We start from the raw sequence: 12,322 nt of genomic DNA, 5'->3' as shown, positions 1-12,322 counted from the left end.
AGTTACCTAATCCCGGTGTTTTCACTGTTCCATGTTTGTTTGGTAGGGATACCTCGTGTCAAGCATTGGCCGACCTAGGAGCTAGCATAAATTTAATTCCCTATTCGTTGTATCAAAAGCTAGGCTTAGGAGAACTCACCCCCACCCGTATGTCATTATCATTAGTAGACCGTTCGGTGAAGTACCCTATGGGAATCATAGAAAACTTGCTCATGAAAGGTAATAATTTAGTTTTCCCCGTAGATTTTGTGGTTTTAGATATGGAGGCCGATGAGAGAGTTCCTACTATTTTAGGTCGTCCATTCTTGCAAACTATCAGGGCACTTGTTAATGTATTTGAAGGTAAGACCACTCTTAAAGCCGGCGACGATAATGTCACTTATGTTGCTAAATCCATGAGACACCCGAGTAGTCAAGACGGTCTTATTGAGCCATGTCATCCTGTTTATGCAATTGAGTCTTTTATTCCGGGCATGGATCCACGTCTTGATCACTCCCATTCTGTTAGAGTTTGTTCGGAGGAGGAGAGAGAGGTCACGATTTCTCGAGAGTCGATGGAGTTTGATAAAGAGAGAGATGGTGTTCTGCAAAAGTTTGTGGAGTTTGGAAAGATTGGAGATGAAAGGAATAAGATTGATAAACGGTCGTATCGTGATGCAGTTTCTTCGAGGACCATGGAGTTTTACTGAGGTAGAGGAATCTCCACTCGAACAACCGAGTAGAACATAGGAGAGTGTCTTGAGTGAAAACTCAAGTGTAGAGTTTGTACATTTTGTCCCATCTTTATTATAGAGTGTTGTCGCGTCACTAACATAGATTTTTGTAGTTCTTATTTGTTTTTGTTTTTAAGTTTTTGCAGGTATGAGAGAGCTAGAAAAATAACCCCCATGAAGTAATGAAAAATTCAAGTGTGGGGATGGATAAGCCGAACTGTATACATTTTATTATTTTCTGCTATTTGTTCATGTTTTATATAATGGGTGGGTTGGTTGGTCTGGTAAAATATTTAAATGCTTAACATCTATCAGATTGATAAGATATGTTTTTAGATATTGTTTGTTATTTTTGCCGCTTCCGTTCGTGTGTTAGAGAAGGAGATACCGTTCACTGAGCACGTTTGGAGTTGGAGGGCAGCTTTTGAAGAAGAATTTGGCATCATATATTCATACGCATATTACCAGCTAAGTCTTTCCATTATTTAGCCTGTTTATGTTTATTTTTCTTTTTAGGATTTTATTTTTTTTGTATTTCGAGTTTATTTTTATTTTTCGTCCTTATTCTTGCATTGAGGACAATGCTAAATTTAAGTGTAGGGATAGGACATTTGATTCCTAGTTAAATTTTAATTAGATTTTAAAAAAAATTGAAAAAAAATGTTTTGAAAAATGTCCCTTTATTTTGTCTCTTTTTGCATTTAAATGGGAGATGAGGATAGTTATCGAGAATCGGTTTTTCAAACTACAAATAATATAAGATATAATTAAAGAAGGCGTACTAAGCTTGGGATGTGTCAGTTAGGCCCAACTAGTCTTGAAAGGTTTTCCATTGTATATTCTTAATAAACCTAATTAAATCTTAGATTTTGTGGGTTCTCATCATAGAGGGGACAATGAAGACGAAATCCGATAAGGTATAGGCAGTATTACCATAAACTAATTACCCTAAGGTGGTGAGAATTGAATGCACTTTAAAATTAGCACGCCACTCCGCTTTATGAAAATAAATAAAGAGTGGTGGCGCCCCGCAAATGTCCAATTTTATACGAGCTTTAGTCTTTAGTTATATATTTTTATGTTAATGATGCCTAAGTGCACAATGAAAATAATAATAATAATAATAATAATAATAATAATAATAATAATAATAATAATAATAATAATAATAAATAAGTAAATAAATAAGCATTCAAAACGTTGATCTGAAAAGAAAAAATGAGAAAAGTTATGTAATGAAAAATGCCAAAAAAACATTCTCAAAAATAGAAAAAGAGGTCGAAGTGCACATACTAGACGAGACTGAGAGTTTACGTGTTACCAAAGGGATAGTGACTCTGAGGATACACTATTGGGGCTCGAAAGTTTTCAGTCAATAAATATTTTCTTAGGAAATATATATAGGACAAAGTCCAATAATATCTAGGGCAAGCTCGTACAAACGCACTTGACCTATCATCCATAAATTCCATCTAAGTGTATTTTCTTATTACCATTAAGGGGTTCTTATCTTACGGTGATATGTTGAACCAGTTTGTTTCAACTCAATTATTTTTAATTGTCTTTATTATGCTTGAGATGGGGTAGGTGGATCTTAACTCAAAAGGTGTGAGACCCATAGGTTTTTAATTTCACATGAACTTAAATGCTTAATGTGCGTGGGGGCTTGATAGGCTGGTGGCTAGGTTTAAGTGGATAACAATATCGTCAATCCCGGATTTTGTGTTCTCTGTAATTAATTAAGATAACCTATATGTTTTTAAGACCGTGTTTCTCCGATTCTGATCCCATTGCAATTAGACTTTTTCAAGGGCGAAAAAAAGATAAGTGTGGGGATATTTGATATAATGCTAAACATATATAAATCCCTTGTATATTTTAATTAATATTTTATTAGTTTTTGTTTGGTTTTTATTAGAATTTGTATATTACTAACATATTGAATAATGTAGGTTCCGGGACTTGTTCATCGTTAAAATGGGCGAAAAAAGAGCTAAAACAAGCCAAACCAGTGAACTGGAGCATCAGAATTAAACTGGACCGTATCAGGAAACGAACCGGACCGGCCAGCCACTCCTAGCCCGTAGCGCCGCGCAATCGGGAGGCAAAATCCCGCGCGCGGCACTCTGGGCACCCAATTTCTCGAATTTTCTTTGTTTTTATCAGTTTTGGGCCCAGGAAACCTATATAAGCACCCCTAAACTTAATCCTAAGCATACCCTGCGAACCAGAGCCGAATTTGGAGTTTCCTGGAGCTTAGGATTGCAATATTTGGTGTGTTTGAAGGCAAGGAATCAGCCGGTGAAGTGCCAATCGATCAAGAACGAAGACTACGGGTTTTATCACCTATTTTCTTTCGTTTATATTATTTTTTTCCATGATTTCCTTTATGTTTGTTTTGTTTGATTTTATAATGATAGGCTAAACATTATAGACAGCCTAGCCTTATGATGAACCTATTTTGACGTTGTGTTTTGATTTGGGATTTATTTATCATTATGGTTTTATGATTTAGTAAAAGGTTTAATTATATTAAATTGATGCATGTGGATGCGTAGGATTGTTTGATTGATTGTTATTATTCCATAGTTGCCTTGATTATTGTTTGTCATCATGATAGGTTGCTATTAGGTTATCTACTTTGTGTTTTTAACTATTTTATGATTGATATGCATTAAGATCATATGAATAATAATTATTAATTAAATAAACCTAAGTTCGCTTCTAACCCAAATCAGTAAAGTGCTAGGTTATTGATAGATCTTTATTATTTAATCTTGCTAGATTTAGTTCTTCATAAGGAGTCCGTCTATGTTTGATTATTTAATTATTGTCTATTGAATCAATTAAATATATTAAACTGCCTTTGATTTCCGTCCTGTAAGGTAGGATTTCGTATAAAGGAACTAAGTTATAAATAATTAGGTGACTGTAAGGAAACTTGATTTTTAATACTGGTGTGCGTTAAAACTTATTAGAAACCCATAGGTGTCTTTTGAGAAGGGTCATGGGTCCTGTTCGGGTTTTCTCTTAGGTGTCTATTTTACGATCCCAGTCCATAACTAAATATTTTCCCGGTTAATTAACAACTGAAATTTAGGGGATTCTAGCCTAGGTAGTTTTCTCATCATCATCTTATTTAGTCAAACTTGTGTTTTCGTTTAATTTACTTATTTTCTTAAATTAGTTTTTAATAATAATTTTAAATTAGTATTTTAATTAAGAAACCCCCCTCAAATAAATATAAATTAATAAGTCGTGTCTGTAGTTGAGTCTAATTAGCTAATAAACGTAGTTTAAAGAGTCTCGTGGGTTCGATATTCGGACTTACTTAGCTTTATTAGAGTCGATCGGTTAACTTGCTGGTTAGTAGTTTAGTCGAGTTTTAGAGAGTCTAGAGTATTACTTAGTGTCTAGATTAGTGTAATTTTAATTAATAATATTAAACTAATTTTAGTACATCAATAACCGATTTAAAAATGGTGAGTATGGAATTTTTAGGCTTAAAAACAGCTGAAACTTAGATTTAAGTTGCAAAACTTTCCATCAATGATGTAGTTGTTGCACTGGGATTGTAGGGGAATGGATCTACATTTGATGTTTCAGGTGGGAGGATTTGAGGTAATCATTCGGTGCACCCATATAATGTATATATGTGTGAATCATCGGGTGGGCAAAAGTGAAACTGCACTAATTTTGACGCTATTTTACTAATTTTGTGAAAATAACGTTCAAAGTGGCGGAAGGTTAATCAGGTATCATGTGGTGGCATTGATAGCTAAAAGACAAGGGTACACACACCAATCGGCCAGTGTCCCGGTGGTTGAGTGTTATGCGTCTTATGTCCAAGGCTTGATGCAAAACTACTATCGAGCCGTGGGTCTCACCGGAAGCAGCCTCTCTATTAGAGGTAAGGTTTTTTACATCTTACCCTCCTCAGACCCTACCATAGCTTTGGTATTGGTGGGATTTACTGAGTACGATGATGATGATGATTATTATTTATTATGAGAGTGTGGTTTTGCTGTCAATTGGTTTTTTATAATTTTGTTTACTTGGTTGTTAACATCGGTGTATATAGATTAGGTTTAGTTTTATGTATTTTTTGAATTTAATTAAAGTTTCCTTGTCATAGAGATCTATTTATCTTGATTTTTGTACACATTATTAAACGTGTTTTTGATTTTTCGGTTTTATGTTCATTAATATAGTAATTGAGGTTGCTAATGGAGTGTGCTCTATGTCAAATGCAATGTTCTTCGATGATGCAAAAACACAAAAGAAAAAAACTTTGGTGGAAACGAAAGCGACAATGTGTCGGTCAAATGCTTGCAAAGGTGATACCTGGATTTGAATTCTCTTTTCATTGGGTTTTTTTTTCCCTTCCATATTTTGGTTGTAATATTCTACAATAAGAACGTGAACAATTTCACCAAGTTGACAATGAATGGAGGGCTAGGGAAATTGCAAAGGAAACTGCTATGTGTAATGTAAATGTGATTTTTTTTTCTTCTTATTCTTAGTATTTCTGTTAATCTTGTTAATTTATTTCATGATCTTCAATTAGTTAGGACAATTTTTTTTGCAGATTGAGAAAATGAAGGAAATTGCAAAGCAAAAGGCTAATGAAGAGAGAGGCGGATTAGAATCTGAGTCGATAATCTTGCAATATATTGTACACTTGTACTTTGTATGTGTCTTTATACGAGGTTGTTAGAAACTGTGTTTCCATTAATTATTTAATTATATATAAAGCTTATGCTTTTTAAATTCATTTGTATGCTGAGTTCTTTTGTTTTAGATTTTGATTGTGGAGAAACTGCAACAATTATGGATTTATGGTCCATCGAGATCCAGAAATTAACAAAGCAAGGTCTGTAGTAGATTACCTAATTTTTGGCTTCTAAACGAACTGAACAAACATGTGTGGACATTAAAACGAAAATGGTTTTCTTGTTTGTGTTCGTTGTTTAAGAAAATTAACGTGCTCATGTTCATTTCTGTTAGTTTGTTAATAGTATAACTGTGTAAAGCACATCAGGTGATGCATAACATAAGGACATCATAAACGGCAGCATAACATCAAACACCGCCATCGCTCAAGTTCAATATCTTAATAGGGATCAGTTTAATGGACCGAGTTTAGAGAAAAAAAGGATAACCAAGAGTGTTACATAGTTAGGGGAGCATGATCATATTGAGGGACTTAAAATTGTTATGCATTGTGATATCTGATGCATTTTGACTTGCTGCAATTAATCTACCTATGCATATCATGACATGAAGTCCTCTTAAAATGGTTCCTTGATATTATTATTGCTAGTCATTTGGATTAGTTAATCTATATTTTAATTTAAGACCTTATGAGTTTCTTAGTGTGTTTTGAACTATTTTCTCCTATAATTTAACCCACATCAGTTCGTTTATGAGCAAAGCCGGTTCAGGTAAGATGATAAGCTTATAGTGGCTATGTTAATGCTGCTATATAAATTTCTTATTTTTCATATCGTAAGCTATATCCATTACAAATTTTGTAATATCAAATGCCGATAACATAACGAACTAACCCCCCATGCTGACCTAATTTTTCTTACGTCCTTGCCGCAACACGCGAGCTCATTTGGTAGTTATATATGGTATAAATGATAAGCTTATAGTGGCCATTAAACCAAAGGCTTTATTGTGAAAGACTTTATAAAGCCCCTTCATAGTACACAACCTTATATAAATGGAAAAAAAAGAAAAGAGAAGAAAAGAAACATTTGTTTATGTTTTCAAACGTTCGATTATTACGTCGTGTTGTCCACACACCTTTCAAGTTGTTTTTGAAGAGGGGTAGTGGTCTTGGTCCCACCTTCACAACTGAACTCATTATCTGCAACAATGGCCAACCATTGCAGATAAGCTATCCATACACATGTCAATCTTTAATCCTTTCCAACATTCACACACCAAACTATTCCATAATCACAATATCGCTACTGGCTCCAATTTGATAAAGTACCCACCAAGTGTTTGATAAAAAATGTCAACTGCTTCATCGACCACCCTCGTTCAATCACAGATTAATGGCTTTCGCAAACCCTCTGTTTTTCAACCCACAAGGTGAATTTCTCAAGCTAATTGGGGAGGGGTGTTTATCGGTTCGGTTTATTTGGTTAACCGAATCGAGTTTAGTATGGTTCAAACCAAACCGAATAACAGGTGAGGAATTCGGTTCGGTTAATATAATAACTCAAATGGTTATTTGGTTATTCGTTACAATCCTCAAATGGTTATTTGGTTACACTTAAGAGGTAGGCAAAAAAAGAACCGGTTAAATGAACCGACCTAAAAACATAATCGAAACCGAACCAGTTTGAAACAGATTATGTTGAAACCAGTTTGGAATCTATTGAAACTGTTTGTTCGAACCGGTGTGTAATTCTCACTACCGAACTGGCCAGTTAACCGAACTGAAACCGGCCAAAACCGTTAAAAAACGGCCAAAAACAGTCAAAAACTGAGCGTAACCTTGTCATGAAACTGGTTTCAACCCAAACCGACGCTGATCATAAACTAGTTTTGACTTTTGTTGACCAAACCGAACCGGTTTAACTTGAACCAGCTTAGAGTTTTAAGCCGGTTTATGCACCTCTAGTTACAGTTACAATCCTCAAATTGGTTATTCAGTTATCGTTACAACTCCCAAAATTAGTTATTCGGTTTTAGTCACAACTCCGAAAATGGGTTATTCTGTTACAGTTACAACCCCCAATTGTTAATTGTAGATCAGCAGAGGTGATTCCTAATATTTCTTTCTGCAATAACGATTTATACTTTAATAACCCAAATTTAACTTGTTTTCTTTGATGCAATAATAGTGGAAATTGTTGTTTTTCTCTAGAATATTTTTTCAATCAAGTTAACTTTAGGACTGAACTTGAATTCAGCAGATAACAACTTGAAATACTTTGTTCATATGTTTGAGAAAAGTTGGTTATTGTATTTCTCTTTTGTATTGTAGTTCAAATACATACAAAATTATAAATCTTTAATGCAATATTCTAAATTTCCTAATTTGTGTATCTAGGAGAGCATATAAAACTGTCGTTAAGGCTTCTCGGGTCGATAACTTCTCAAAAAGTGACATCATTGTTTCTCCCTCGATTCTCTCTGCAAACTTTGCAAAGTTGGGAGAACAGGTACCGTTCTTTGTTTCCTTATCTTGTTTCCAAATAATAAGTTTATGCGTCTTTTTAGAGTTAGTTGCAATACTTGAAACATTTTGTTTTCATGTTTTTGTCTTAATAATCACTTATGTTCATTAGAAAACACTAAATTAGTTCGAAAACAAAAAGAACAAACCATTAACGTTTAATCTTTTATCAATGGTTTATATTTTTTATAACTTTTAATTATTGCATACAAACTAATATGTAATGCACAAAAGAAAATTAAACTAATTTGTTTATTATTTTCAATTTTTTTTAAACGTTTACCTAGCCATGTATAGGTTACATAAATAAACGAAATTTGTTCATATGTTTTTAAATTTCTGGAGACTAAAAAATATTGTATTTCAACCAATTTCTTACACTTCATAATTTTTTAAGATTGGAAAACTAAATGCTTTCTTTTGCTCATGTTATCGCCCAAAAATTAGTGTTTTTTCGCGTCCCCACCTCCTACCCCCCCCCCCCCTCCCTTTCTCTATTGCTGTTTTACCTTATAATTTTCTCATATTATAGGTTAAAGCCGTTGAGGTGGCAGGGTGTGATTGGATACATGTTGATGTAATGGACGGTCGTTTTGTTCCCAATATTACAATCGGACCGCTTGTTGTTGATGCTTTACGGCCCGTCACAGATCTGCCTTTAGATGTGCATCTGGTATCTCTTCTTTAATAAGTTAGAGCTTTTATTATTATTATTATTATTATTATTATTGTTGTTGTTGTTGTTGTTGCTGTTGCTGTTGCTGTTATTATTATTATTTGTTATTATTTGTTAATTGAGATATTGAAGTGTTACAGATGATTGTTGAACCGGAGCAACGAATCCCTGACTTTATTAAAGCTGGAGCCGACATTGTCAGTGTCCATTGTGAACAATCTTCCACTATCCATTTGCACCGTACCCTCAATCAAGTAAGATTTCCCGTGTGTAGTATTTGACTCGTTTTCGTTTTATAAAATATTTTTTTGAACTTAAAATTTTTTTATTCAGATTAAAGGTCTTGGAGCCAAAGCTGGAGTTGTTTTGAACCCTGCTACACCATTGAGCACGATCGAATATGTCCTTGATGGTAAATTGTACCCCAAACCCACACCACCAACACCACTAAGTCCCTAACTCATTCAACTTTTCATGTAGGCATTTAAATGAACTAAACATTCAGTGAATCATTCGGTGGGAAGTTTGTTTATATTCGTTTAGTTAATAAGCGAACGAGCATGAACACATTTCTTGTTCGTTCATTTATGTTAGTTTTGTTCACTCGTTTAAGTTAGTTTATTTTTGTTCGTTTATATCATTGATATATTTTTTAAAATTTTAGTTTCAATTACAGTTTAGTCTAGTTTTAATAACTTTTTAGGTTTAACACATTGTTGTTCATACTTACTTTTACTAAGTTTTATCTTAGTTATGTTTGTTCATGTATGTCTAGTTATGTTCGTTCGTTTACACTGCTAATGAACACACACACACACATTCATTTTCTGAAACAAACAAACACAAACATGGCCTGCCCGTGTTCGCTAAGTTCTTTTACATTCCTACATTCAACTTTTCATGTGTATATATAGGCTTGTAAACAAACCGAACGTTCCATAAACCGTCCGGCGGGAAGTTCGTTTATGTTCGTTCAGCCAATAAACTAACAAGCATCAAAAAAAGTTTTTTTACATTAATTAAGCAAATGAGCATGAACACATGTCTTGTTTTTCATTCATGTTCATTTGCGTTCGCTCCTTTAAATTTGTTTGTGTCCTTTCGTTTGCATTCATTTATGGTCGTTACTTTACGTTTGTTCAAGTTCATTCATTTCCGTTCGTGAATCATTCGTTTGTTTATATTGTTTACGAGTGAACACAAACGAACATAGGGGCGAGCAAGAAATGGGTCGGAACAATCAGAATCGAGGAACCAGAACCAAACCGGTGCCTCAAAACCGCTAACGTGTGTTACCTTACGGTTCTCGGTTCTCTGTATTTGCATTAAACGGTTCACGGTTCGTTTCGGGTAAAACCGCGGTTCTAGACGTGGAAGCGAAGAACCAGAATATTATAAACTTTTTAAATAAATTTACCAATCCCCATTTCTTGCAAGATAACTTATTAACTGACATCCATTCAATCATTCTTTCATTCAAATCTTCATTCTTTGCATTCAATACCTAGCCACCAAGATCAATTTTGATTCAGGGTTAGGTACTATAATATAAAATGATATAATCTTTCTTTAATCTATCGCCACTATTTATTTATTTAATTTCAGCAATTAGGTTTTATTAATGGATGTTTACGTTGTAATTTAAATTAATTTTAAAAATATAGTGGATGTATATGTTGTAATCTAAATTAATTTAATCATGAAAGAAGACATACAATTATATAAATTGCAAGGTTTGGACTACCCATTTGATAAATAAACGACCGAACCGGTCCTGGCATAGAACCGATTAGCGAGAACCGACTTTACCGGTTATAGACCCGAACCGGTTTACTATAAATGGTTACGGTTCCGGTTCTGTTTTTTAGTCATTTTTCGGTTCCAGTTCCGGTTCGGTTCTCGTGGTTCTGATCCGTTGCACAGAACACGTTCATCTTCTTAACGAGCGGACACAAACAAGAAAACCTCGTTTGTTTAATTGTTCGTGCCCAATCGTTTTTTTTTTCGGTTAATGAACATGCTCGTGTTCTTTTGGTTCGTTTACAAGACTAAGAATTTGTTGTTAATCTGGAAACAGTACAAACTTCGTGTGACAAATAAAGTTGTAATTTTAACAGTTGTTGATCTGGTGTTGATTATGTCCGTAAATCCTGGATTTGGTGGCCAAAGTTTCATTGAAAGCCAAGTGAAGAAGATCTCAGATTTGAGGAGACTGTGTGTAGAGAAGGTATTTATTTATATTTTCTACAAAATAATATTGTTTACATTATTATTGATTAATCCTTTTATTTTATTTTGATGAATAGGGTGTTAACCCGTGGATTGAAGTAGACGGTGGAGTTACTCCCGCTAACGCATACAAGGTATTTCGTGAAAGTGTAAATCAAAGACTTAGATTATTATCATAAAAATGCTCTTTCTATAATCATATTTAACACAGTAATTATTTAAATAATCTATACAAATGTTATACACGATGAACAGGTTATTGAGGCCGGGGCCAATGCTTTAGTTGCTGGTTCTGCTGTTTTTGGAGCTAAAGATTATGCTGCGGGTAATTAAAAGTTTAAAAATGTAAACCTTATTTTATGTTTCATGTTTTTTATAACTTTTTTTTTCTCTGTACTTCAATTTGTTTGACAGCAATAAAAGGTATCAAAACCAGCACTAGACCCGTGGCGGTTCCTGCATAGAACGCTTTTAGTACAGATGCGATTTCAGTATTCATTATATCTGTAAGAAACTTCTTTTTTCCTAATATTGTGACATTATTTGAATTCATTAGTTGTTTATCGATGAATCTTGAAATGTGTTTTTATGATTATAAATGTTGCATATGCAGCAAAGAACACAAGGAATCGAATTTGACCCGTCTTTTGTTTCTTAATGGTGTTCAAATAAGAACTACTGAAGTTGCATTTGTAGCATATTGAAGTGTAATTAAATTTTGTTTATAGTACATTTTAGCAAAAAAACATATTTAATGGTGAATGATGAAAAAGATGGTAATATTTTTATATGCACACAAGAACTCATCTGTATAGTTGTGGTTGTGCTGATCTTAGGGGTGTCAAAAAACTGTTGGAGTCAACTAAACGTCTAATTTGTTCAGCAGGCGTTAGTGTTTTCGTTGATATTCCATTTTGTTTCAGCAATTGATGCTCATTTCGTCTAATTTGTTTCATAAATTGATGCTCATTTTTTCCAGTTGATATTCGATTTTGTTTCAGCAGGCGTTAGTTTTTTCGTGATTTGTACCTACCATTGTCGTTTGATCCGGAATAGGAATCAACATTTGAGATTTGATCCGGTTCATTGTTCGTCACTCTCCCGGCCTCTCTCAAACTTACTGCCATATGAGTTGGAGAACCTATATCGAAGCCGTGTTACCTGGGTTTGAATTTTCACGAACCAAACAGGATCTTATTTTGTAATTTCTTGAATATGAAACAAAAACAAATAAACGAAAACAATAAAATTTCACTCATACTTCTATTATCTTTATTAGTTATTTACAATAATCCAACTCATTTCTTGAAAATGCCATTATTTATGTGTAAAAGGAAGAAATTATCTTATATTTTTTTCCAAAATTTAATACAAAAGAGTTATTTTACCCGTGCGTTGCAGCAGGTGTGTTTCTACAATATATACTGTGTGTTTAAATAAACAAATACCATTGATTGGCGGCTTGCAGAGGAATACAACCGGAGGTTGAACTAGAGAGAGAGAGAG

The 12,322-nt window shown here is 33.9% G+C and overlaps 1 protein-coding gene across 1 annotated transcript; it reads left to right on the top strand.

The window, feature by feature from the left end:
• The first annotated feature begins 6,738 nt into the window (after positions 1-6,738).
• Positions 6,739-11,620, top strand: LOC143565206 (ribulose-phosphate 3-epimerase, chloroplastic-like). The gene is made up of 10 exons (XM_077052249.1): positions 6,739-6,818; positions 7,786-7,897; positions 8,444-8,584; positions 8,728-8,841; positions 8,921-8,999; positions 10,705-10,814; positions 10,894-10,950; positions 11,072-11,141; positions 11,231-11,322; positions 11,430-11,620. Exons 1-9 carry the CDS (start codon positions 6,739-6,741, stop codon positions 11,278-11,280), a joined length of 813 nt encoding a protein of 270 aa, XP_076908364.1. The 3' UTR covers positions 11,281-11,322; positions 11,430-11,620.
• The last annotated feature ends 702 nt before the right edge of the window (positions 11,621-12,322 follow it).

Source organism: Bidens hawaiensis, unplaced genomic scaffold (genome assembly GCF_021521415.1).
Source record: "Bidens hawaiensis isolate Kalapana, Puna unplaced genomic scaffold, B.hawaiensis_p1.1 tig00022308_1, whole genome shotgun sequence".
Taxonomy (NCBI): Eukaryota; Viridiplantae; Streptophyta; class Magnoliopsida; order Asterales; family Asteraceae; genus Bidens; species Bidens hawaiensis.
The sequence above is the reverse complement of the archived record's forward strand: the minus strand, read 5'-3'. Positions and strand labels throughout refer to the sequence as shown.